The 27,396-nt window shown below is 41.9% G+C and overlaps 2 protein-coding genes across 3 annotated transcripts; one reads left to right on the plus strand and one right to left on the minus strand.

Annotated features, from left to right (window-relative positions):
- The first annotated feature begins 8,063 nt into the window (after positions 1 to 8,063).
- On the plus strand, positions 8,064 to 14,832 carry LOC133817932 (probable ubiquitin conjugation factor E4). 2 transcript variants are annotated; one of them, XM_062250583.1, is made up of 16 exons: positions 8,064 to 9,106; positions 9,705 to 9,909; positions 10,260 to 10,411; positions 10,505 to 10,775; positions 10,946 to 11,095; positions 11,292 to 11,495; positions 11,585 to 11,697; positions 11,841 to 11,952; positions 12,149 to 12,238; positions 12,353 to 12,556; positions 12,668 to 12,763; positions 12,998 to 13,120; positions 13,814 to 13,906; positions 13,987 to 14,151; positions 14,262 to 14,351; positions 14,452 to 14,832. In XM_062250583.1, exons 1-16 carry the CDS (start codon positions 8,259 to 8,261, stop codon positions 14,626 to 14,628), a joined length of 3,093 nt encoding a protein of 1,030 aa, XP_062106567.1. In that variant the 5' UTR covers positions 8,064 to 8,258; the 3' UTR covers positions 14,629 to 14,832. The 2 variants fall into 2 exon arrangements, with proteins under 2 accessions (XP_062106567.1, XP_062106566.1); XM_062250582.1 differs by having other exon boundaries at positions 8,065 to 9,106; positions 11,838 to 11,952.
- Positions 14,833 to 14,960: 128 nt separating this feature from the next.
- On the minus strand, positions 14,961 to 17,297 carry LOC133817933 (uncharacterized). The gene is made up of 5 exons (XM_062250584.1): positions 16,618 to 17,297; positions 16,356 to 16,494; positions 16,174 to 16,235; positions 15,667 to 15,805; positions 14,961 to 15,503 (listed from the first exon to the last, which is right to left on the minus strand). The coding sequence occupies exons 1-5, from the start codon at positions 17,244 to 17,246 to the stop codon at positions 15,366 to 15,368; spliced, it is 1,107 nt and encodes a 368-aa protein (XP_062106568.1). The 5' UTR covers positions 17,247 to 17,297; the 3' UTR covers positions 14,961 to 15,365.
- Between the last annotated feature and the right edge of the window lie 10,099 nt (positions 17,298 to 27,396).

A 27,396-nucleotide genomic window follows, 5' to 3' on the forward strand; every position in this document is an offset into this window, starting at 1 on the left:
TTAGTCTTCACCAGAATCTGTTAGGAGTATGACATTTGTCACGATTTTATTTAATTGTGGATTAGGTTGTTATTTAGATTATTAAATAGATTTTCCCGTAACTTTAGGATACTGTAACTTCTAACCTATTTTTGACCTAGTTATGTTATGAATTTTGAAAAATAGTATTTCTAGAAAGTTGTTGATAATTGAATTAGATTTCTAACAGTATAAAGATCGTCTAAATCGGGGTCCTACAACTCCAGTTATGTTAAATTTAGTACAGTTGATTTTAGAGTTACGAGATTTAAGAAGTTAGAAGTTAGGATTCTATTATTTTTTTATTTTTTATTTTTTTTAATTTTTAAAAACCAACTTTGACTCCTTAGACCAACCTCTGATAGTTTTGATCGAGTCTTTAGCCTCCGATTGACGAATATTCAAATATCTTCAATAAAATTCATTATTTTTATTCAAGCCAAAAAGAAGATTTTTATTCCTAGAACTCTATAAATAGGACTTAGGACCCAGCCCTTTCACTTACTCTTCAACTATGATCAGACTCCAAGGTGCTAGTGAGACCATAAGAGTGATAAACACTTGGGTCGAGAAAAAGTTTTTCTATTCTTAAGCTTTATAAAACACTTTGGGAAGTGAGGTTAGAGTGTTTCGGTATTAGAGTTAGACTAATCCATAAGGTCAACTGAGGTACTCTTATTCTTAAGTTTCATTCTGTTTGATTCCTTAGTTTCTTTAGTTTTCATTCAGGTTCAAACTTTTGTTATGGTTTTGTGGTTATGATTTTAAGTTCTTTGAACTTAAAGTGTCTTTTCGGTAAGTTTCCTCTTGGTGGTTTAGTTCTATTCCTTTCATCTCTATCCTTTAGAAATACTCACTATTTTTATTGCTGGTTTTAGGAGTGTTCCAAGTTCCGCATTTGTTATCAATTATCCCGGTGTTGGTAAGGAAAATTAGATAGTTTAGTATTATGATCTAGTTTATGTAATGTATGATATAGTTTATGTTTGTATGACCTAACATTTCAGGTACAATAAAGGGGTAAGTGTGTCTGGACCTAAGGTGTCCAATGATGTATGACGGACTATGTCCGGTAGGCTCGGTTGCCAAAACTTTATGACAGACCTATGTCCGGTGTATGACGGACTTTTGTCCGGGGCTTAATTGCCACCCCTGTATAAGCACTTATCTTTTTATTATATCTGATTTGTTATTTTTAGTTATGATTATGATATATGACATATAGTTATGATTTATGATTTATGACTTATGACCTATGATTTATGATCTATGAATTATGACTTAGAGTATGATTTATGATTTATGGCTTAGATTATGATTTAGAATTATGACTTAAGATATGATATGATCTAGATGTTGTGTTTGTATGACTTTGGTGAATATATGTTATGTTTGATTATATGACTAACCCTTGTTTGTATTTTCCTTACTAGGCTTAGAAGCTCACTCCTTATGATGTTGTTATTTCAAGAAATTAAGGATAGAAAGGTCGGTGGCGAGTGGGACCTAAGAACTTCGTGATGTATTCGTTGGGGACCATATAGTTGAGCAAGATCAAGCGGGCCAAATTATTATTATTATTTTTTTAAAGTTTGTTTTATTTAAATGTTGCTCATTTTTATGTTAAAGACAAGTATTTTATTTTTATAAAACCATGGATCCATGTATTTATTTTTTAGTTTTTATTAAATAAAAGAGCAATATTTACGATTATGACCCAACGCTGTGTTCTCGATAATCTATGAGAAATTAGATAGTTTACACCTTCTCTTTTGAAATACATATGAGGTGTGGCATTGAGTATCCCCCTTCGTTACAAGACTCCATCGACCAGGATATATCTAGCAGCCTGTCACTGAAGGGTCCTAGCTCTATTTCTGTCCGCCGGTAAGATGCCCTTCGTAAGGTACTCTATGTAAGGTGTCATCCATGTATCGGCCGCCTGGATCACTAAAGATGTCTCCTCTGCTTGGATGCTTGGCACAGATAGTTGCTCAACTGGCACTATGTTCAGAGTGTCGGCATCCTTCGTGCTTGCCAATTTGGCCTAGGCGTCAGCATTTGAATTCTGGTCGCGAGGAACTTGCTGGAGGGTGTACTTGTCAAACTGTGCCAACAGATCATTTGCTTTATTTAAGTAAGCAACCATTTTTAAGCCTCGGACCTGATATTCTCCATTGATTTGATTGACCACTAGCTGGGAGTCACTGTAGATATCAAGCGATTCTATGTGCATGTCTCTGGCTAGCCGTAATCCAGCGAGCAGTGCTTCATACTCGGCTTCATTGTTAGAAGCAGTGAAGTCAAACCTGATTGCGCAGTGAAATCGATGCCCTTCAAGCGTTATCAAAATCACTCCTGCTCCTGCGTGATGTTCATTAGAAGAGTCGTCCGTGTATAACTTCCATGAGGGAGTTTGGTTTTGAGGCTCAGGCTCTTCATGTGCTTCTAGCTGCTCGCTATCTGGAAGCCTAGTGAGTTCTGTGACGAAGTTCGCCAGGGCTTGCCCTTTTATCGCTGCTCGCGGCAAGTAAGAGATATCGAACTGTACAAGTTCGATCGCCCATTTCAATAATCTGCCTGCGGCTTCTAGCTTCTGCAGAACTTGCCGTAGAGGCTGGTCGGTCAAAACCGTGATTGGGTGAGCTTTAAAGTAGGGCCGCAACTTCCTGGAGGCTAAGATCAAGCAATAGGCTAATTTTTCAATAGGTGGATATCGTAGCTCCGCTCCAATTAGCCTCTTGCTTACATAATAAACAACCTTCTGCACGCCTTCTTCTTCTCTTACTAAGACAGCACTGGCAGCGTATTCTATGATCGCCAAGTAGATGAACAAAGTTTCTTTATCAACCGGCTTTGATAAGATCGGTGGTTGCGACATGTGAGTCTTTAAGGCTTGAAAAGTTTGTTCGCACTCCTCAGTCCATTCGAATTTCTTGTTGCCCCTGAGTAGATTAAAGAATGGGACACATTTGTCCGTTGATTTGGAGATAAATTTACCGAGAGCAGCAATTCTCCCAGTTAAGCTTTGAACATCCTTGATCTTTGCTAGCGATTTCATATCGACTAGGGCTTTGATCTTCTCAGGGTTGGCCTCAATTCCTCACGAGTTTACTATAAATCCCAAGAACTTCCATGATCCTACTCCGAAGGAGCACTTGAGGGGATTCGGCTTCATCTGATATTTGTTCAAGATGTTGAAGCATTCTTGCAAGTCCCTTATATGCCCTTCTGCCTTCTTCGACTTAACCAGCATGTCATTGACATATACCTCCATGTTTGTGCCGATCAGCTCCTTAAACATGTGGTTGACCAGTCTCTGGTAAGTCGCACCAGCGTTTTTCAAACCGAAGGGCATTACTTTGTAACAGTAAAGCCCTGTGTCAGTCTGAAAGCTAGTGTGATCCTCATCAGAAGGATGCATACTAATCTGATTATACCCAGAGTATGCATCCATGAATGAGAGAATCTCATGCCCTGCAGTGGCATCGACCAGTTGGTCGATTCTAGGGAGTGGGGAACAATCTTTAGGGCAGGCTTTATTAAGGTCTATGAAATCCACGCATGTTCGCCACTTGCTGTTCAGCTTGGAAACAAGTACGGGATTAGAGACCCATGATGGATAAAATGCTACCCTGATGAATCCATTCTCCTTCAGCTTCTCGACTTCTTCTTTTAGGGGCTTTGATCTATCTTTGTCGAGCAACCTCCTTTTCTGTTGTACCGATGGAAAACTTTTGTCTATGTTCAGGACATGGCTAATGACTGCAGGGTTTATTCCGACCATGTCTTTGTGCGCCCAGGCAAAGACTTCTTGGTTTTCCTTCAAAAATTCCACCAGTGCTTGTTTTGTTGTTGACTCTAAGTTTTTACTGACTTTCACAACCCTGGTCGGATTTTCTTCATCGAGTTGGACCTCTTCAAGGTCCTCGATGGGTCCTATCTCTTCATCAAAATCCCCAAAGCGAGGATCTAAATCTCTGACCTCACTTTGGGCAACGCCCTATTTGGTGACATCATCACCTGATTGGGCTTGTACATCAGCCGCCATTTGCAACTCTTTTCTGGCAACTTCCCTCGATATACCTTTCTTTGCCTTAGTTATCGAGGCATTGTATCACTCCCTCGCTTCCCGCTGATTTCCCAACACGCATCCTATCCCTGTGTCGGTTGGGAATTTCATGGCTAGGTGCCATATTGAGGTAACGGCTCGTAGGTCGACCAAAATTGGCCTCCCAATTACAACATTATATGCCGAAGGACAATCAACTACTATGAAAGTAGTGAGTAATGTCTTGTTTGCAGGTGCATCACCTGCTGTAACTGGGAGCCTGATCGACCTAGTTGGGGCGAGCCCTTTGCCATAAAACCATAGAAGGTTTGGTTGCATGGCTCCAAGTCCTTGACGGACAATTTCATTCTTTCCAATGAAGACTTGTATAGGATGTTGACTGAGCTTCCTGTGTCAACCAACACCCTCTTAACCATCATGTTGGCAATATGAATGTCCTCGACCAGCGGATCGGAGTGCAGGAATCGTACGTGCTGGGCATCGTCCTTAGAGAAGGTTATTAATTCCTCCTCTGTTCGAGCCTTCTTTGGTGCTCGATCCTCCACACTCATTATATCGATGTCCTGGTCGTGGCATAGGGTTCGAGCGTATCGTTCCCTTGCCTTCCCACTGTCCCCTGCAAGGTGTGGGCCACCACATATGGTGAGTAACGTGCCTGCCACAGGAGCTGGCTGTAAAGGTGGTGATCGTTGGCATGCAGGCACCTGCTTGTTGCCATTTTGAGCCTCTTGCTGAGACCCTCCTGCGGCTTGCACATATCTCCTTAGATGTCCCTGCCTGATCAGGAACTCAATCTCGTCCTTCAACTAGTTGCACTCATTGGTGTCGTGTCCGTAGTCGTTGTGAAAACGACATAATTTTGTGGTATCTCTCTTGGAGATATCCTTCCTTATAGGTGCAGGTCGCTTATAAGGAACATTACAGCTGGTCGACTGGTAGACCTCTGCTCGACTTTTGACAAGGGCCATATAGTTGGTGAATCTCGGCTCATATCTATTACCTTTGGGGCATTTATTCTTAGAGGCTGACGGCTCATTGCTCGCCCGTTTTCCACCATTTCTGCCATTTCCGTTCCCGTTGCCGTTGCCATTGGGTTTCTCCGACCCGTTGGCGGCCTTGGCAAGTTCTTCCTTTGGCCCTTTGTCCTTCGTGGGCAATTTCCCCTCATTGGCAATCGCGTCCTCGAGCTTGATATATCGATCAGCTCGATCCAAAAACTCCTGGATACTTTTTACCCCATTCTTTCTTAGGCTACTCCAGAGGGGAGAATGGCGTCTAACCCCAGCAGTTAGGGCCGTCATTTTTCCCTCGTCCCCCACTGTCTTGGCTCCAACTGCTGCTCGCATGAAGCGTTGGACATACTCTTTTAAGGGCTCTCCCTCATTTTGGCGTATCTCGATCAGCTGGTTGGCCTCAGTGGGGTGTACGCGACACGCATAAATCTGTCCATAAAATTCCTTCACGAACATTTCCCAGGATACTATACTAGCAGGAGGGAACTTAAAGAACCACTCCTGGGCGATATCAGATAGTGTAGCGGGGAAGATCCTGCAACGGGCATCATCCGACACCTTCTGAATGTCCATTTGTATCTCAAATTTGTTGACATGAGATACTAGGTCTCTGTACCCATCAAAGTTTGGCAATATAGGCATTTTGAATTTACTGGGGGTTTCTGCCATAACAATCATTTGCACAAATGGAGTGCCTCTCCTTCGATCGTACTCTATGTGGGACGTTCGACCCCCGACCAGCTGTTGTACTACTTGGTTCAGGGCATCAATTTGTGCTTGAACCGCGTCTGGGATTGCTGGGGTGACCGGCGCCGGGGGAGCATACTCATCGTGTCTCTCGCGATGGTTGTTGAGCACGTCCCTCAAATCTTCATACCTGTGCCTCTGCTCGCTAACTCCTAGCCGATCAAAGGTGCTGTTTTGCCGAGGTTTTCCCCCAGCGTTATGGCTTGTCGGCCTATTTTCTTTAGGTGGGGGGCTCCTGCCTCCACCTCTTTCCTCATTCCTCCGATCGGCATTCCCTCTGCCAGAATCAACTTCATTATAGTCATGCCCGTCTCTAAACTATGGCCGACTACGGCGTGACTGGCTGTTCACGCTATTTCCTCCTCGGGCTGGTATTTCCCGAGCGTCAGGGGGAGGCCTATGCTGGTCGTTGGGCCCTCGTGCATTATTATGCTGTGGGGGGCCCCTGACCGCAGAGCCTGACTCATTGTTCCTTCTGTTGGCAGAAAGAAGCTACCCCCTACTCAGTGGATTTGGCTCTTCGTCCCCTGGGCGTCTAGGGCTGCATGGTGGCTGCCTCGACCAGCTTGAGATGGAGGTTGTTGCTCAGGATCCCGAATTGGGACATCATCCGGAGCCACAGGTGGCTGCTTCGGCCTTTGGGGGCTTACTGGCTGGAGTGGAGGACTTGGATTGGGAGCCCGCTATGGTGGCGCACTCGGTGGCTGATTCGGTTTAGAGGTCGTCACAGCTTGTCCACGAGCCAACTGAATGGCTGCCTCAAGAGCGGCCATGGCATCCCTCTGCCGACGGTCCATGTCCGCCTGCTGCTCATTCAACTCCTGGTGCTGACACTCAATTTCTTTCTGCTGCAGCGCCATTGTCTTCACTGCGTTCTCCTGATTGGCCCTCAAATTGGCCAACTCATCCTGCAACACCCCCAATGTTGCCATCAGCGTTTCTGTATCCAACTCCTCCTCTTCAAGCGCTAAATGTGGTTCATTCTCCGCCACATTTGGAGGAGGAGGTTGAGATGATGCAGCGCCAGCGGCTTGTCCAGCTCTTTTAGATGTCTTTGCCATTTGACTTTCTTACAGCTTTTTGAGTTCAACTCTCAATGAAAGCACTAGAATGTTGACCCGCGATTTGGCCAACGACACGGAGTCAGAAATACGACAATAAATGAGATGATAGTCAAGAATGTAATCAAATGGTAAAGAAATGACATAGATGATTTATAGTGGTTCAACCCCAATGAATGGTAATGACCTACGTCCACTTAGTGCTATTATTGATGTTGAATCCAAAAGTCGTGATCAAAGAACTAGGGTTCTTAAGTTTCACGAACCTTAGGAGAGTTACAACAAAACGATGGATAATCACCCTTTCACTCTCTCTATGAGTCTATCGAAAATTGGTTCAAAAAATCCCCCTCTCCTTGAGCCCTCTCATGCCTATTTATAGGCTCAAAATGGGGGTTACATGAGCCAATATGCCTTAGTTATCCTTAATATCCACGTATCAAGGTAATAAAGAAGAAATAATCAATGTAGTTATTATAAAATTACAATCTTTTAAGGAAATAAACCGAAACATACGACCAGTCTAGTCGCATCTAATCGTGAGGTTTGATGAAGCATCAGGGAGTTGGTCAATAGGCGAACAACACCTCTTCCTTTTGACGCTGCCATGTGTCAACCACGTGTGAGAAATTCTTGCTACGTCATCAGCAGCCATTTTTGGGTAAACAAATTATTTTTTTAGCATTTGAACATTGATTTTGTCAAATTCGTATCACTTTCAAGTTATTTTTATTTTAAATTTAAATCTTTTTTTTTTGTGATATTAATAATTTTTTATTGCTAAAAACAAAACTTCTTTTTTTTTTATTGCTAAAAAAGATTTTTTAAACGGGATATTTATCTTTAGAATATGTAAATTTTCAAATTTTTTATAAACGAGATATTTAGTATAAAAAATTACATTTGTATTTAATTAACAGTATACATTAACAAAATTTTGTCATTATGTTTGCGTAATATATTTTTTTCTTGAATGATTTACTAAGAAATTAAATTTGATTTTGAATTTGAATTTTTTCAATGTTTCCCCTTATTTTCTTTATAACAATATTATTTTTTTAAAATTAAATTTTTAAGGTCATGATTTTTTTGATATATATAAGAGTTCTTTTTCTTGAGAAATACGTAATACAGAATTTAATTGACACAGTACTATAAATTTGGGTCATATACTTTACTCTGCGTTTCTTTGAAACCTCAAGTAATGATCCCAAATTTTCTACTTTTACCTTAAGATTTCCAAATCCATCTTCTGTTTGTTTCTCGGGAAAGTTTTAATTTATAATCCAGAGTCTTCTTCTGATTCCGAAATAAGGAAAGGGAGAACCTTTTCGTCTTTCCTATTCAATGGCGACCCCTAAACCCCAGAGGTCACCTGAAGAGATTGAGGATATAATCCTTAGAAAAATTTTTCTGGTCACGCTCACTGAAACTGCCGAATCCGATTCCAGAATCGCTTACTTGGAATTGACGGCAGCTGAGATTCTCAGTGAGGGCAAAGAATTGAGGCTCTCTCGTGATTTGATGGAGCGGGTCCTAATCGATCGGCTTTCGGGTAATTTTGCTTCGATGGAAACCCCTTTTCAGTACTTAGTGGGCTGTTATCGACGTGCTCATGCCGAGGGTATGAAAATCGGATCGATGAAGGATAAGAATCTTAGGTCTGAGATGGAATTAGTGGTGAAACAAGCGAAGAAGCTTTCGGTTTCGTATTGTAGGATTCATTTAGCGAATCCGGAGCTTTTCGGAGGTGGGAATTCGACTTTGAGTTTGAATAGAACGAATGCTTCGCCGCTTTTGTCTTTGATTTTCTCCCAGCTTGGGGGCTCACTGGACAGATTTGGAGGTTCAAGCGGTAGTCATGAAATTCAGAGCCCACCTGGGTTTTTGGATGAGTTTTTCAGGGACTCGGATTTTGATAGCTTGGACCCAATATTAAAAGGGTTGTACGAGGACCTTAGACTTGATGTGCTGAAGGTTTCGGCTCTTGGGAACTTTCGGCAGCCGTTAATGGCTCTGCAGTATTTGGTTAGTTTTCCCGTTGGAGCTAAGTCTTTGGTGAATCATCCATGGTGGATCCCAAAAGGTGTTTATTTGACTGGGCGTGCTATTGAAGTGACTAGCATTTTGGGTCCTTTCTTTCATATTAGTGCTCTGCCTGATCATACTATTTACAAGAGTCAGCCTGATGTGGGGTGAGTGAGATTTTGACATTTACTCGCTGTATGTTTTGTTCATGTACGGTATGTTGCTTGTGCTTGTGGTAGATGCTTTAATTTCTATGTTTGCTCTTGAAAAGTGTTTTCATTTTTGGAACACATGAAATACTTGATTGTAGTAATAATATCGTTCAACTTCTGTACGGTGGATTTAGAGCAAAATAAGGTAATGTACGATAGATACGAGCAATGTCCTAGAAATAGAAACAGAATATAAACATTGTTGTTGCATTTGAAACTGTTGGCTATAGCTCCGTTTAAAGAAACCAAATGTAGACTTAGGTGTCTTGTACTTCTCCTTTTAGAAAGCAGTACTGTGCATATGAGTCCCTTTTGGTTTTCTCGATTCTCAAGTCCCTTTGTGGCTCAAGTTGTGAATACAAGGTATAACTAATGCATGTGTTAAACTTCATTTATGTTAGACTTTAACTCTATTGAGGTTTTTCTTTTCTTTTCTTTTTTTTTTGTCAAGGCACCATTTTTTTATGCATGAAACTATATTTCTGCATTTTTTTTAATTAACGGATATAAAAATAGTGTTTAAGAACCTTTTTTGTTTTGTTTTAAACACCAGTCAGCTGTGCTTTTCAGAAGCTTCAACTCGGCGACCAGCTGATCTGTTATCTTCTTTTACTACAATAAAGGCACACATGAATACCTTATATGATGGCCTAACAGATGTTCTTTTGTTACTCCTTAAGAATCAAGACACACGGCGGCATGTTCTTGAATTTTTTGCTGAGGTTATCAATAAAAATTCTTCAAGGGCTCATATACAGGTACCTTTTTTCCTTTATTCAATCTCCTCTTGAGTTGCTGTTGCGATTTATGTAGTCAGTCGAGGTGATAGGAGATAGCTAAAAATAAAGAAATATTTTAGGCAAATTTCCGGATGAAGAAACTGATGCAAGTCCTTCGTGCAACCTCTTTTTTGATCTACAGTTAACCATCTATGTCAAAGAGAGGAGGAGGGGAATATTTTAGTAAATTACCCTGTACTAGCTTCTTTTCCATGTGAAAGAATTCCTTTTACAAGCAGTTTATTTCAGTATATATATATGTGCGTGTGTGGAGAATATTAATTTGTTACCTGCACTTTTACATTTTACTATACATAATTTTTTTGCAGGTGGATCCCATGTCTTGTGCAAGTTCGGGCATGTTTGTTAATCTTAGCATTGTAATGCTTAGGCTTTGTGATCCATTTTTAGATGCAAATTTGACAAAAAAGGATAAAATTGATCCAAAATATGTATTTTACGGTGACCGTTTGGATTTAAGGTGAGAACTTTCATTTTAGTGTACATTTTCCCTGAGTAATGATGTCTTCTTGCAGTTCTAATTATTGGTTATGAACCTGTCTGTTTGTGGTAGAGGGTTGACTGCTCTTCATGCATCATCAGAAGAAGTGGCTGAATGGACAAACAATAATAGTCTGGGGCAGAGTGATGGTGAGAATCGATTACTGCAGTCGCAAGAAGCCTCCAGTTCAGGCAGTAATCCTTTTGGACCTTCTATCACAAAGTCATCATCAAGTGGAGAAAAAAATAAATATACATTTATATGCGAATGCTTCTTCATGACTGCAAGGGTGCTCAATTTGGGCTTGTTAAAAGCATTTTCTGATTTTAAACATTTAGTTCAGGTAATTAGGCATTATATTTGCATGGGCAAAGTGAATGCCTACCTTATCATAATATGGTATTTACCCGTTGATTTTTAAGTATTCAGTTATTAGGTTTCATCAAATTTATTTTGTAATAGTTCTTATGACTAAGGTTGGTTGAAACATGAAAGTAAATTATTTCCTTCCAGGACATCTCAAGGTGTGAAGATCATCTCACCACTCTCAAAGCCATGAGTGGGACGCCTTCTCCTCAGCTAAAACTGGAAATAACTCGTCTTGAGAAAGAAATAGAGTTGTTTTCACAAGAAAAGCTTTGCTATGAAGCTCAGATATTACGGGTAGGGAAGAGTTCTTATTCTGTCTCTGACTCTCTCCGTGTGTGTGCTTGATGGCCAAAATATTGAAGTTGATTTTATCATATAGATTTCAGTCTGTCTCTCTCTTCAAGTCTTTATTAGTTTATTGCTAGTTGATAATAACTTCACGACTTTCATTGAATTCAAAATCTGTTGCTTATCTTGCATTTCACTTTAGGATGGAACACTAATACAAAGTGCCCTGTCTTTCTACCGGTTAATGGTGGTTTGGTTGGTTAGCATGGTTGGTGGATTTAAAATGCCTCTGCCATCAACCTGCCCTACAGAATTTGCGTGTATGCCAGAGCACTTTGTGGAAGATGCAATGGAGTTGCTCATTTTTGCTTCCCGGATTCCAAAAGCTTTGGATGGGGTCTTGCTGGTAGACTCTTTGTTGATATGTTCTGTCTGGATTTGTGTTCTTTTTCCCTTATACATGTAATTTTTTAATGTATATGCTTGTTTTGGTAGGATGATTTTATGAACTTTATCATCATGTTCATGGCCAGTCCAAACTATATAAGAAACCCCTATCTAAGAGCAAAGATGGTTGAAGTCCTGAACTGCTGGATGCCCCGTAGAAGGTGCTTTCTTGTCTCTGCCTATTTATAAATAGGTCTGGATAATTGTACTTGATAAATTTTTTAGAAATAGGTTTGGGTAAGTGTACTTAAAAATGTTTTAGCTGAAGGTTACTCAGCTTTTTCTTGTGTTGCATATGCAGTAGTTCATCTGTTACTGCTAGCCTATTTGAAGGTCACCAGCTGTCTCTTGAATATCTTGTGAGGAATCTGTTGAAGCTATATGTTGACATTGAGTTCACTGGTTCCCATACTCAGGTAAAATGCACTCAATAACATATAATTTGTCAAGTGATGGGTTTTAAAGCGTTGTCCAGCCCGTGTTATTTCTTCTTCTTTACCTTTATATTTATTTATATATATATGCTTAAATATTTCTAGTACTCTCAAATTTTAATGGCTTAAAAGTAATTTTCAATTCTTCGCTTATTTGGTTGGTCTGTTTGCTGTGCAGTTTTATGATAAGTTCAACATTCGTCATAACATTGCTGAGCTTCTTGAATACCTGTGGCAAGTCCCTAGTCATCGTAATGCTTGGAGAAGGGTAGGGACACCTCACTTCACCCACATGTTGTAGAATACTTCATGAATTCCAAGTTCATTACATTTCTAACTGTCTTCGCCATCTGTATGTTCATAAATCTTTTTGCTGTTTCAGATTGCTAAGGAAGAGGAGAAGGGCGTCTACCTGAACTTCTTAAACTTCCTGATCAATGACAGCATCTATCTTCTTGATGAAAGTCTTAATAAGATTCTTGAACTCAAGGAGCTGGAAGCTGAGATGGCTAACACTGTTGAATGGGAGCGAAGAACTGAGCAAGATAGGCAGGAAAGAACCCGATTATTCCATTCCCAAGAAAATGTAAGTGTGATCTCTCTTCCATGACTTCCAGTGCTTTCCCCCACTCTTAACATTTTTTTCCCTTCCACATTTAATGGGTCTTGTCAAATGTATATTGTTGGCCTTTTACAGATTATACGCATTGACATGAAATTGGCAAATGAAGACGTGAGTATGTTGGCATATACTTCAGAACAGATTACTGCTCCTTTCCTGCTTCCTGAAATGGTAATATTTTTCTCCTTTTATCCAACACATTTGATTTATGGCTCTGATGTGATAGTCTTGTCATATTGTCATATTTAATTTTCTCATTTTATCCAACACATTTTATTTATAGTCTTGTGTGTGTGTGTACTGGTAGTTTCTAATTCTGTCACATCAGTTTTAAACAAATTATTGTTTTGTATTGCTACTATTTTCATACTTTTTAAGATCCATGTATTTCATCTTCTTTTCCAGGTTGAAAGAGTAGCAAGTATGCTAAATTATTTTCTGTTGCAACTTGTGGGTCCACAAAGAAAATCACTTACTTTGAAAGACCCAGAAAAATATGAATTTCGGCCAAAGCAGTTGCTGAAGCAGGTTTGTATCATCAACTAGTGTCCAATCTTCACCGTTGAACTAATTTGCTGGCATTACTTTGTTGTTTGAATCAGTCTGATTGCAAATTTAACCGAATGGTGAACATTTAAAAAACCTATTATCCAGTTTGAGGCTTCAAAAAGCTGTAATATTAACTGATTGGATTGATTTTTTATAAAAGAATTGATTTGTCATATTTCTATAGCCTCTATCTTAGGTGGACTTCTTGTGCTGAGGTTTTTTTAGGGTTTTACATTGGCATGTAATTTTTTTAAATTATGCTCAATCATTTTGGTTAGATCATGGTCATGTATGCTTAATTGTCTTTAACCAATACCTCAAAGATATTCTTTGAATGTTGGTAAGGTTGTTTGTCTTAATGAATTTTTCATTTTATTTATACTGATTTCTTGGGCTCTCTGGCGAAATGTAATGGACCTGTTTTTGGAAGGTAGCATCAATTAGTACTTTCTTCTATATGCTTTCCTGTGAAGTGAACGGTTGGATTCTATATACCTTCTGTAGATATCCAAAGCTGAAGTTGAACATGTCATATTTTTGTTTCATGCTTTGTAGAGCAATTAGTTTTGCAGTAGCACAACTTATTTATTCTACATCATTGCTTTATCAACTTTTCTGTGAACAGCAGATACTTGAAAATCGTGACTAACGTTTTGTTTAACAAATTAATAGATTGTCTGCATCTATGTTCATTTGGCAAGGGATGATTCAGAAAATATATTCCCTGCTGCCATTTCAAAGGATGGCCGATCTTACAATGAACAAGTAAGACCATCCAAGTTTTGAATTTTTTCAATCTTCTAAATTTATAGAGTTGACAGTCTAATAATTGGAAACCCCTTCAGTTGTTTACTGCTGCAGCAGATGTTCTCCGTAGAATAGGTGAAGAAGGCAAGGTGATTCAAGCATTTATCGAGCTAGGTGCCAAAGCCAAAGTTGCAGCTGCTGAGGCTAGGGATGCTGAAGCTACTCTTGGGGAGATACCTGACGAGTTCCTCGACCCAATTCAAGTATGTTTTTTTCTTTTCTATTTCCTCCACTTTGGATGGGCAGTAGAGATTACCATACCAGAGTTTTTATCTCCAAAGAAATCTGACAGGAGTTTTTGTTGTTATGGCAGTACACTTTAATGAAAGATCCAGTGATCTTACCTTCTTCCAGAACCACAATAGACCGAGCAGTCATTCAAAGGCATCTTCTTAGTGATAGTGTAGGCTTTCTAATGCTTTCGACTCCGCTGCTAAACTACATGAATGGAAAAAACTACATCCTCTTGTGCTAATCTATTTTATATGTAATGTGATTTGCAGACTGATCCATTCAACCGCTCCCATCTCACAGTGGACATGTTAATACCAGACACCGAATTGAAGGAAAGAATCGAGGAGTTTGTAAGGTTACAAGAACGGAAGCGTCATGAAGGCTTAAGCACGCAAAGCACCAAGACAACAATACAAACCACAGATGGACATATGCTAATTGATTAAACATTCATTTAGTTTTGAGATGATGAGTTCAGTTGCATACGTTGGGAACAAATGTTGGTTTAATTATTATTATTGTTATAGCAGTATATTAGATATGGATGGTAAGTTATAGTAATACTAATTAAATGTGAATGTTCGTATTTGTTTTAATTTGGAAATAAACTTCGTTTTATGCAGAAGACATCACATTATCAGATGATGAAATTATCTCGTTATTTGTGAAACAATTTTTGGGATCTACCTCTAGTTTTTTTCATGCCCCAAAGATGGAGAAAAAGAACCCACTTTACGTACAATATAAATTACATAACGCACTCACACTAAGAGAAACATTAAGATACTAAAATCTAATGCTAATTTAATAGCTATGGTTTGATCTCTTTCATCAGTAAATTTTGAGAGTAATACGTCAGTTTCTCGAACTCGTAACACTAAAGTTCCCTAATAACAAAATACAAAATAGAACAGCACAAGTGCCTAATAATAATGTTTAGCATTCCACATGCTGAACCTGACTTCTAGGTACACCACCATTAGCTATAAAGCTAAGGCCAAACTTCACTTGTCAAGTTCTTACAGTTCTCGACATTTCTTTTGATTCTATTGAGCACTTTAAATAGGTCTATGACTGGTCGCCACTTTGTGGTCACTTCCTTTCAGATATGGCTGAGGACTGAGGTCAGGATTCTTGAGAATCTCTTGAAAATCCCAAGTAAAGGCATACAAAAAGAGGTCGATCAAAGCTTTGGAGTAAGCAGAGTTGACTTCCTCTTGGCATACTCATAAGCGATGTTAATTGAACTTCTGCTATGACGTAACGAAAATTCTGCAAAAAGAATTTGACTTTCTTCCGGCGTAAGATCACCATGACAGCCCTGTAGATTTTGTGCAACATTAGAAATATCGATTAAGGTTCTCTAAGTTCTCCAAGTCTGAAAACAAAGACATCATTTTGTTTCTCTCTAGTGTTTGGGGTTCATTTTTTTCAAGGAAAGAACAATCAACAAAAAATAGCAGTCTTGCTTATATTATCATTACCAGGCGAGAAGTTCTGTCACATACAGCATGGTGCATAAGGATCCCTGCAGCAACTGAGACATTGAATGAGTCCACCATGCCATTCATTGGAATGCTACAATGCAAGTCTGATAATGCCAGGGCCTCATCACTTATCCCCCTGAATGGTAATTCGGTTCAAATAAATTAACCAAAAAAAGAAAAACTCTCTAATATACAAGAAAATAAATTAATAGATTTTCTACTCGCGAATTTAGGATGTAACCAGAAAAACCGATCAGATATTTCTCCTAGAAAAAACCACAGTAATAGCATAACATACTTCAAAAGATTAAGATAATGAGGGTATCATGCTAGCACCTAAATTAAAAAAAAATAAGAGACTGAAAACAAGAAAAAATTCTTAATATATGGAAGTCAAATTCTATATTCAATCATCAATCAAAATGAGAACAAGTGTAACACCTGAAACAAGAAGCAGGGACTATTACATTATACTTTATAGGATAACATCAACTTGGTACTTACTTGCTTTCATTGCCGACTACTATTGCAGTTGGAGAAGACCAATTCATATCATAGACGGACACCTATAAACAGCATTATTATTAGCAAAACATACACAAAAATTTGAAAACTTTCCAGGCTGATGATTGCTAACAATAATAACAACGGTTCAATCATAGAAAAATCTAGAGAATCAACAATACCGCATCCATTCCAACATGGGTAGTGGCAATTCGATAACCACGCAATTTGAGAGCCTCAAAGCACTCTTGAATGGAATCCCATAGTTCAATATCCAACCATTTCTCCGCCCCCATGCTAACATGGCGATTTTCTCTGTACCTACACAAAACAACTCCAGCAATGTCGAGTGGGTTAAGTACTGTAGCACAATCACTTGCATTGAACAATATCATCAATAAAAACAAGAAGCGAAAACCCTTTTCACCTCAGGCGTCGTTGCACCTTTTGGAGCTGTCGCAGGCGACGACATGGACGGACTGAAACCCAAGAGCGTCGGCAGATCGAAACGCAGCCGAAACGTTTCCAAAATCAGTGAGACCTTCGACCACCAGACAGACCGAGTAGCTCCGATTCCTCACCACATTCCTAAACCTATCCTTCCTCGAATCCATTATGTGTGGTCCCAGTGCTTCCAGTACCTCGCCGCTGCTCAGGTACGAGTTCCCGCACTTGAATCGGTCCAGGTAAGGGAACCACCCACCGCCACTGGGTGGTTTTTGTTGTTGTTCGAAATCAATACGCCGTCGTTCCATCTTCATGAGCTGAACGACGTCGTCTTTGTGAGTGAGCAAGTGCTCCACGTTGTCCTCTTGTGTTAGGGTTTCGAATTGAGCCTCGTCGTTTGAATCGGCCGGTTCAACGGAAATGGCGGCATAACTTCTTGAAGGAGCTCTGTGGTGCTGCACCAATCTTAGCCCTGGACAACCATGGTTAGAGGAAAGGGAAGTAGAGAAGCAGAGAGTGGGTGAATTGGGTACAGAGATGGAGGATGATAAGATCCATCTGTTGCTTCGGAGAGTGGAAGCTACGGAGGAGATCGATGTTCGGACTAGGGTTTTGCAGACCGCCATTGCAGTTACCAAGAGTGAGAGAGATTTGGCGCCAAAGCCCAGCACTCAGTTTCTAGTCGTGAGGTGAAACTGATAATTTTGCTGATCGGATAGGGCTTCAGTAAACGACAAGAGCCATCGGATAAACGACAATATCTCCTCGAAACGATGGATTATAAACAAGAAAGCACAATATTTTCAGCTGTGGTCCCAATTCTTTATACTTTGTAACACTTAGGTTTTAAAAATTGATTTTGTATCAATTAGGTTCCTAACCATTTCAAATCGTACCATTTAGGTCCTTAAATGCTATTTTGTTTATTTTTTCTTTAAAAATACATAAAAAAATATAAAATAAATGGTGAATCATTGTTAAAATATTTTGACATTTAATTTATGACAATAACAAACATCACATAAGAAAAAAATAATTTTATGGTATTTTAAAAAATATTTTTATTAAAAAAAATATTCTTACCTACATCAGTGTTTTATAATTAATATTAATAACTCTGTTATCTCAATTATCTTGATATTATCGATTTTTATTATTGTTGATTGCCTTTTTCGCTATCAACCTTAAACAAGAGATTAAAGAAATAAACAACAAGAACACAAAGATTTTTACGTGGTTCAGGCTATAAAAGAGTCTAGTCCACGAGTCTCTGGTATTAAGAGGATTAGAAGCTTGTTGAGGCAAGTTCCAATGGTGTATTCTCAGACAGCATTTAGATTGCTCTGAGTACAAGGTGTTTTCTTTTTAAAAAACCGAACCATTTACAATGAGACTTCCAGCCCTATTTATAGATACTGGGGTCGTTAATATTAATCATTCGTAATTAATGTACATTCTTCCCGTTATTGGGGGATTAATACAAATTCAATGCATTGGGCTACATTGAATAGAGACCACGACTCAAGCGAGAATCGCGGGGCCCACTATGGAAAAGTACCTACTTTATGGGGAACATGCCCTAGGTACTGTCAGGGCATGTTGTACGTATCTCCATGTCAGACGGCATAGTGGGAGTGCGAATTGTCGAGTCGTACAATCGACAACACTGTGGATGGATCGCCTAAAAGGTGGTAAAGTAATCCTCTGATGTTGTAAACCTGCATTGGCTGACACTTGGCTTATCTTTTAGATCCCGAGGACAAGGTCCTTGCCCTGGACGATAACTGATGGTAAGACAACCGTGGACTGCCAACCAGCTCTCGGGGCATGGCCTTGGAGGTCCATGTCCTACCTTTATCCGAGGGGATAATATCTAACTGAGAGATCAACCCTCCGAGGGCTGATCCTCAGGGTGTGGCCTCATCTGAAGAAGTACACGTCCTTGCCACATGTCATACTCGGACTGCCACGTGTCCTTGGGTGAAAACACGAACAACATTTGCCCCCCAAGTCTCTATTTGTCCTCGGACAGTGGAGACTTAAAACTAGGGAAAACTCGAAAAGTCCTCGCATAGAAACGTTTGGACTTTTGCTGACGCCACTATGAGATTTCCTGCCACGTGCTGAATCCCCATTGCTGGGCCCATCAATCTGTGCAATTAATGAAGGGTCAGGTTCGCGACCCGAAACGTCTTTTCCGTACCCTAGGTGTCCTTTTAGCTTATACTTGAGATTTCCCTTTTCCAATGCCAATGATCACGATCTGCACCTTTCTAATCTTCGACCCTTGGATCGTTCTCGAGTACCTATGTCCTAGGTGTTTACCGAGTTTTTCAGAAACTAGAATTATAAAAGATAAGAGAGCTTAGAAAGAAAGGAGTAAAAATTATCACACGAGGAATTTTACGTGGTTGAGGCGTTAAAGAGCCTTAGTCAACGAGTTAATTGGATTAGAGCTTTTAGGAGCTTAAGTAATGAAGTTTCTCTGAATTTCAGCTGAGTGTATGCTTACAAGAGAAATATCGGATCCCTTCCACAGTGCACAACTGTTCATATTTATAGGCAGTTGAGTGCTCTGGGTTTGGGCCGGACTAATCCGGGCCCAATAGGAGTATAAACATCATTTGCTCGCTGATGGAGGGTAAATACAAAAGATTTTATTAAGTAGAACACGCTAATCAGGGCCCATTGGGTCGGCCCTAGCATAACCACGCCATAAGGCCTATAGCAGTACGTAGCTTTAGTTTGGTTCGCATGGGCTTTTAAGGAGATCCGGAGGATAGGATTAGTCAGAGCAGTGGTGGTACGATTCTGGAATAACGACGCACATTCCGTATGTAACCTCTTCTGTAGGTTAGTTATGGGGAAAAAACTCCATGTTTCTTGGGGCGATGTCAGTATTAGGGACAACTTATCGCGCCCAACCTGGTCGCCAGGTCCGGGTTCATTTACTAACATCTCTCTTCATTCACCAAGATCTTGGTTCCTTTACCAGGATCCAGGGTCGTCTACTTCCGTCATGGTCCATTTTCACACTTGGAGGAATTAATATCCTTACTGCATTCTGGGTACATCACACGAAGAGTCCGGGAGAATGAAACACGCCAACCTCACGATCCCTTCTTTCGTTCCGGGACAACGTTTGGGATGTGTCGATATTTGGGCCGTCTGGAATCATCTCCGCTCCATCTATTGGGCCCAATCTGGGCCTTAGGTCCCTTCAGGGTGGCCCATGGACTAAAGGTACGAACCCGAGAAGGGAGGGAGGAAACGGGGATAACATTTACCCCCCAAGCCTTTATCTGTGCTTGCGCAGTGAAGGCTTGCTTCCTTTCCCGGATCAATTCTCGACATCCCGATTCGTTCCTCAAGAGACGGGTCCATTTTCGTGGGGGATCGATAGCGGGGAACTTGTATAAAAAGCATTTGAGTTAACATCCCTGATCGAATCCCAAAGGTCCGAACCATTTACCAGGACCCTGGTTTGTTTACCAGAGTCCATGTTCGTTTGCTTCAAGGCTGTTTGGATGATCCTCGACCTTTCAACTTCATCATGCTACACACACGTGTCCCCCTATAACTGGCATGTCGATGGTACTCGCGTCTGACAGATTTGGAGACAATCTCTTAATTACCGTGTTGGCAACCAAACGTCAGCATAAATTCTGAAGCGTCTCATATATACGAACGGATCCTTTGATATTTCTGCATCATTGAGGATCGCTGGATGGGACGACTTTTGAAATGCCTTTCCTTTGGACCGTTTGATCTAGGTGGTGCGAATCACGACTTGGGGAACCCACGATCCGATACTCGAGTGGGCTAATTAAAACCCCTGCGTGATCCGGGATCGTCCGATGTGGGGGGTCGTTCTGAACCGTTAGATCAAAAAACACGCTTTTGGTCCTTATAAATACCCCCAGACTTTCATTTACAAATTTTACACATTCTTAACAAACGAACCTGCAGAGAGAACTTTTTATGTCCGAGCTTGCCGACGAAATTCTCCGTCAATTACTCTATCTTCGTCATCGTCTCTTTCCGACGCGTCTGATCTCTGTGCCCCCGCCTGAAAGTGCGATCTCGAGTCGACCATTGGACGAACTTCTGTATCGCCTCCGCCTATTCAAGATTGTGATTCTGTCGTCATTATCGCCGGAAACATGTCACCCTCCACGATCAGCACTTTACAGTAAGTTCTCCAAACCTTTTACTTATGTTTTCTCGTGCTTATCATTTTGTTATATCGCTTTTATAGCTATAGGACTGTTAGAGTCAGTGCCACCATTTAGGGTTGCTCTGGGTGCACTAGAATAGTAGAACAAACTGTCTGGGTTGCCCTGGATCCTTTCAGGCTCGCGTCGTCCTTGAATGAATGGTAATAGAACGACTTGGGGAAACTTTAGAACCACTCTTCTTGTTTGTTCTTGATCAGGGTTCTGTAGATCTTTGTTGATCTCGGATCTGATCCAGAGGGGACTCTTCCAAGCAGTTCGTAGGAGAGCCCTCGTACCTTAACCAAATTTTTTGGGTTCTGGTGCTAACTGCTTGGTTGTTTGCTTCCTTTCCTTTTGTTTCCAGATCGTCAGTCATGAGTCACGGTGTCACCCTCCACCCAGAAAAGTATGTCCAAGCGGCCCCTTTTGTCTTGAAATGACATAAACCCTCAAGTGGCAACACTTGGGAGATGGACAGGGAGAAGAATTTGTTCTGGAACTATCGAATGCTGGACGCTCTGGAGAGGCATTTGGGAGTGGAGTCCACACCCGGACTTTTTATAACTGCCTGGCCAGGAAGGAGGAAAAGGCCCACACCAGCGTGGGCAAATTTGGGGCTTGGAGCATGGGCCATAACAACGCGGGAGCCACTCTCCCGCTTCACAACTATTTTGCGCAGTTCCTGAAGTTTGTGGGGATTGCGCCCTTTCTGCTCTTGCCCCAAGCTTACCGACTTCTCGCGGGATGGCACATCTTTTGCGTGGCGAGGGAGATACTGGAGCCGACCCCAGCAGAGGTGTTGTATTCTATAAGCTGGAACCGTAGCTTGATGCCAAAGACAAGACCTGGAACGACTTCTACAGACTAAAGCCTCACAACAATTATCCTGCTCCCACCAGCTCATGGTTTATGTGGGATGCCAGACACTATTGGTTTATGTGTAATGCCCCGAAATCCCTAATGCAGTTTAATGGCTGGATTAGTAGGTCGGGATGGCCATAATTGTTTAATTATGCCATTAAATGATAATATGCATGTCTATGTGAATTATATTATAATATGATGTTAAATGCATGCATGTGGGTCCACATTTGATTATTAGGGTGTTTTGGTAATTTGGCCTGTTGAGGGAATATTTGTGTATTTTGGTGCATATTGTGAGTTATGGATGAGATCCCATTATTATGGAGATATATTCGAGCTATTCGGCATGAGACGGTCTGATATTACAAATTAGCGGTTTTTCCATAACGGGGTCATTTATTGGGATATTGAGTAATGAGAATGTTTCTTTGATGATAAATTGGGAGTTATTGAGACTAGGAGGAAATTTTGGGAGTTTTGACTATTATGTCCTCGGGGGTGTTTTTGGGACCCCGAGCACTAGGTTTTATTTGAGGTTACTTAAGCCCGAAGTAGTTCGTCAGATAGAATCGTACGTTAGAAAATACTTTATCTCTCTTCCCATTAGTTCCTTTTACCGTTCGAGGCAATTTTGAAGAAATCTTGAGTTCTAGGAGTTGGAATCAAGCGAGGATCGAGGCATAGCGATCATAGGAAAGATTAGAAGCTTCTTGACCGAAGGATTTGACGATAAACAACCCAATCAAAGGTAATCTAAGTTTTAAGTTTTGAGTTTTTAGAGTTTCTAAGCTTTGAATTGGATTTTGTGAATCGTTGAGTTTTTGGTTCGTTTGAGCCTCGGGATTTGATGATTTTGGATCATCGGGATGTTTGGGAACTTTGATTTTTGGATTTGAAAGTGTTTAGGTATGTTTTTGGAAGGTTTAGAATGAAGAAAATCGAGGTTATGGCTAGTTTCTGGGTAGGGGTCGCGGCCCTGTTCTTGGGCGTCGCGGCCCAAGCTCGAAGAAGCTGGTGAAGGCAATTGGGATTGCTGGGCGCCGCGACACTGGGTAGTGGGTGTCGTGGCCCTTGCTCTTGGTGTGGCTGGGGGCCGCGGCTCAGGTAGGGTTTTGAGGCCATTTGAGTGTTTTGACCTCGGGAACTTGGTTTTAAGCCTCGGGATTGTTCCTACTACCTGGATTAGTGGGGTTCGATGTCCCGGAGGCTAGATCTTGGTTCAGGAACCTTTGTTGCTCATTTTATTGATGGAATCCCATATTTGGTTATGACTAGGTGATCGCTAAGGAACTTAAAGATTGACTGTTCTCAAGGGTCGTTCTTTATTCACTCTCGCTCGAATCAGAGGTAAGAAAACTGCACCCCATATGTGACATGCATGGTTAGTCATGGGGTATGTTGAATGATTAAATGTGGACATGGATTGTTTATTGAATGTTTAGCAAATCTTGCTCACTTGTGTGTGGCACTGACTCATTAGTCAGAATTGGCAAAGGTGTCAGTATCAACTGTGAAGCTGTAACTCATTAGTCAAGTTCGGCAGTGGTACTGGGCACTGGTCACATAGTGCTGACTCATAAGTCAGGAACGGCCTTAGCGTGTTCAACGCAAGCCAATAAAGATTAGATCTAATCAACATCTGCATTAAATGACTCAGAAGAGCATTAATGCCGAACCGACCTCAAGTTCGATGAATACTATAAGAGCTTGTCTAGCCAAAGGCTAGTCACTTAGAGCCATAGTGACTATTTAGTCACATGGCTGTGGGTGTTGAGCCCATGAGACTTACCCATCAGTCTCTCATCTATTAAGCTAGTGACTTATCCATCAGTCACTCATCTGTTTAAGCTAGTGACTTACCCATTAGTCATTCATCTGTTAAGCTAGAGACTTACCCATCAGTCTCTCATTTGTTTAAGTTGGTGACTTCCTTGTCAGTCACTCAGTATGGTTTACCAGAACCTCAAGTGTTAAATCACTCATATGATTAGAGCTATAAGCTCCTTCATGGTTATTGTAAACACAAAGTGATATTCACTCATCTGTTCAAAGCTATAAGTTCTGTATGATTATCATAATCATCATTTGATATTATATGATTGCATTATTGTGTTTTCTTGCTGGGCTTTGGCTCATGGGTGCTATGTGATGCAGGTAAAGGGAAAGAAAAGCTCACCCAGCCTTGAGTGGAGAGCTTAGGTGGTGATGTGTACATATGCGGCCGCTTGACCACCACGGCCAAGGAGTTCTCAGAGGAACTAGGGGGTTTACCCTATTTTTGTTGCTTAGGTCGGCGGGTTGTAAATTTAAACAGTAATGACCATTTTGATTTGTAAATAACTTGTAGATGTTTTTATGGGTCCATGAACAGTTTTATGTTTTAAATAAAATATATCCTTCCCTTTTGATTGATTTTTTACCTTAACCTGTTAATAACACCTAGAAGCACGTTTTTAACCAAAGGACTCGGGTAGAGAGTTAAATTCACGGTTCACCGTAACGGTCTTGGGGTATCCAGGGCGTTACATTATGACATCTGGGTTCCTTTTGGATAAGAACCCCACGCTAGTGCTGGACTTCCAACGAGTGGGTAAGTAATCTTTTTTTTCTTAGTTCAATTCGTTCTTTTCATTCTTTTTGTTATCCGCTTTTGACTTATAGTCCCGGATGACAGGACCATATGCCCAGACCCCTCTAACTCAGTCAATCCTTGACCGGAAGAAGTTCTACGCCCCTTTAAGCGCAAAAGACTTAGACGTAGGAGGCTACGTAAACACCGAAAACTTGCAGACAATTGGGATGTTGGCGGCCAATCAGACAATTGTGGCCCTTAGCCTCCAGGGGCTGCAATGCGAGAAGGACCTGACCTTGAAGGAGGAGTTGGCCCTCATCCATATTGAGGTCTTGGAAGCCACCGCTCGAGCGGACGCGGCGAAAAGGAAGAGGGAGCTGGCCCAACAAATGGAGAGGGCCGCCTCCGAGGAGCTGGATGCCCTCTTTGAAGAGGCTTAGCCGAACACGGGGGCTCCCGGGGCTAGTATATCGGGGCAAGGTAATTCACCTTTGCTTTTGAATTATGCTCTCCCCATTTTGGGGACATAGTTAGGGATAGACTACTTTATCGAGGCCACCTGTTCAGGGCCATTAGAGAAATGGGACCTCATCCCCCATCGTCGTAGACCCGAAAACTCTCATGTACTCGTTTAGGTTCCTTCAATATGGTAACTTTCTGGATCTGGATGACATGGGAGACTGAATTCATTCCTTCGCTTTAGGAGAGCTGAGTCGAGCCTAAGTTCTAGATAAGGGTTCGTCCCGGAGGACCTTAGACTAGTCTTTTAATGACTTATTATTCTCACTCGTATATTTTTCTAACTTTCTTTCTGTTTGTCTATTTAAGACGATTCCGACATGTCCAATCTCGTGGCCAAGATGAAACAGGCCATGGAGGCTCGAGCGGCCAAGGCCAAAGCATCGACCAAGAAAGCTGCCAAAGGCGCGCCCAAGAACAAGGTGCTGGACGTGATTCTCGGGGACTTGGTGCTGGAATCGAATGTGGTCGGGGAGGCCTCAGCCACGATCCCTCTTACGATGGTTCATACTGAAACTATCCCGTCCCATCCTGCTCAACCTCTGGTCATTGACCTGGAGCAGGAGTCTCTGGCGAGCCGGGGGTCAGAGAAAAGAGCTGCGGATCCGGCTGTTGGTGAGTCCGCGAACCGGGCCAAGAGGGCTAAGACCAAAGACCTTTCCTTGGCTGAGAATTCCTCCGGGGAAAGCCAATTTGCCACTCGGGAACTTTCGGAGGCTCCCATACTCCCTGTCAATCCGGCTCTTCCCGAAGAGGGGGGCATGATCTTGCGGGAAGAACGATCGAAGATGGTGTCCTGGACATGGGAAGATGACCGGGGCAGAAGGGAGGAGGTTTACCGGGCTCTAATGATCCGGCGTAAGGTGGATTTCACTGAGCGTCCAGCCGCTTTCAGTGCCCCTCAGCCGATTGTGGATCGGCTCGTCGCTGAGACTGGGTTTCACCCCAAACTAGGGCAGGACACAACCCAATTTTCCACGGATTTGCTGGAGCAGGTTGGGACTACCATGTCCAATCTTCAACTGAAACGGTACGCCACCTTGGCTATCCGGGACGCTTTGTTCATCTCCCAGGCTATTCGTCACCAGGCCACCGCTGTAAGTTATCTATCCATATCTTCCTCTGCTTTTTATATTTTTAATCTATGTGTTTTCTAACTTTGATTTGTTCCAGGATGCCTACTGGTCCATCGGAATGCCGACTTAGTGGCTGAGATGGTGATGAAGCTGGAGACGGGCCAGCTGGAATTGGAGGGGGATATGAACCAGCGTGAAGCCGCTAGGGAAGCCCTAGCCAAGGAGGTTGTCCAAGCCAAAGTGGATCGCGAGGAGGTTCCCCGGACTCGGTTCCAGCTTGAAGAAACTTTGTCCTGGAAGGAGGCTGACCACAAAAAGCTGGTGGACAGTCTGGAGGCAGAACTTCTTCGTGTTCGGGGCTCTGAGGCATCGTCTAAGATTCTCCTGGAGGCAGCCGAAGCCCAGTCTTGCCAGGATCGGGAGAAGATCACCGCTCTTGAGTCTCGGATACAGGCCCTGGACAATCTGCTTCAGCAAGAGGCAAAAATGCATGAGGAGGCCCTTCAAGGGAAATAGCAGGTAGATGCCTTGTTGGAGGCCACCTTCGACGAGGCTATCTACATGGCCTGGCTCCAGGACAAGAACATGAACCTCTTGCTTTACCCCGACCCCGTCGTGAAGAGAGCCGAGTTCGAGGCTAAGGAGAAAGCTGACGCGGAGCCTTTGGCCAAGGAGGAGACAGATGGGGCCAACCTGGAGGCGTCAGGACACGACGAAGTCTAGGCCCAAGTTTTTTACTTGTTTTTCTCTCCTTTTTTTTGTAACTCTTTTATGGACGTGGGTGCATCTAAGACAATTTTTATGTGTATCTATTTTTTCTTTTGCACAAGTTTTTCCTGTTTCATCTGTTAGAATCTCACTAAGTGTTTTACCACTTTGCATGAATGAGTCGAACGTTCGGTCTTGGTTCCAACGACCGGGACCATTGGGGAAAAGTTGTAGAAAAAGTTTATCTCATCTGGGGAGCCATGTTCGGGTCTCTATGGCCTGGAATGAGTCGTCCCAACTTCATTATATGGGCTCCAACGGCCTGGACCGTCGGAGATCTATTTTTAGATTTTAACTTACTAAATCGCTTTAATCCTGTTGTTCGGGTTCCAACGACCTGGGCCACTGGAGAGTTAACAACTATCACCAAATTTGTCTGTCCTAATTCTGATGTTCAGGTTCCAACGGCCTGGGCCACCAGAGATTAGTTGATTAGCTTATTTTGGACCTATGGGTAAGGTTCCCACGTTCTGTGCCATTTATAAGACTAATTTTAGATAACTCATACCTAGGACTCACGTTCTAATGGTTTTGGGCCATTATGGCGAAGACGTGAACAAGTATTTGGTTATTTGGGACCATGTTTGGTCAATTGGTTTTTAGGTTTTTTATACTCCTGGACCATGCTTGTCCGAGCAGGGACTAGGCCTGAGCCTTGCGTCCTATCGGGTCTGCACCCCCCGGACCATGTAGTCCGGGTGAGGACTAGGCCTTAACCTTGCGTCCCTTCGGGTGTGTACCCCCCGGGCCATGTAGTTCG

The sequence above is a fragment of the Humulus lupulus genome, chromosome 2 (assembly GCF_963169125.1).
Source record: "Humulus lupulus chromosome 2, drHumLupu1.1, whole genome shotgun sequence".
Taxonomy (NCBI): Eukaryota; Viridiplantae; Streptophyta; class Magnoliopsida; order Rosales; family Cannabaceae; genus Humulus; species Humulus lupulus.

What these genes read in the sequence shown, in the direction of transcription:
- LOC133817932 (XM_062250582.1), top strand. Translation starts at nt 8,259, where the DNA reads ATGGCGACCCCTAAACCCCAGAGGTCACCTGAAGAGATTGAGGATATA. An exon ending in GGTGACCGTTTGGATTTAAG is followed by an intron (nt 10,412 to 10,504) that starts GTGAGAACTTTC and finishes TGTTTGTGGTAG; the next exon opens with AGGGTTGACTGCTCTTCATG. An exon ending in TGCTGGATGCCCCGTAGAAG is followed by an intron (nt 11,698 to 11,837) that starts GTGCTTTCTTGT and finishes TTGCATATGCAG; the next exon opens with TAGTTCATCTGTTACTGCTA.
- LOC133817933 (XM_062250584.1), bottom strand. Translation starts at nt 17,246, where the DNA reads ATGGCGGTCTGCAAAACCCTAGTCCGAACATCGATCTCCTCCGTAGCT. An exon ending in GCCTGCGACAGCTCCAAAAG is followed by an intron (nt 16,495 to 16,617) that starts GTGCAACGACGC and finishes TGTTTTGTGTAG; the next exon opens with GTACAGAGAAAATCGCCATG. An exon ending in GTAGTCGGCAATGAAAGCAA is followed by an intron (nt 15,806 to 16,173) that starts GTAAGTACCAAG and finishes ATTACCATTCAG; the next exon opens with GGGGATAAGTGATGAGGCCC.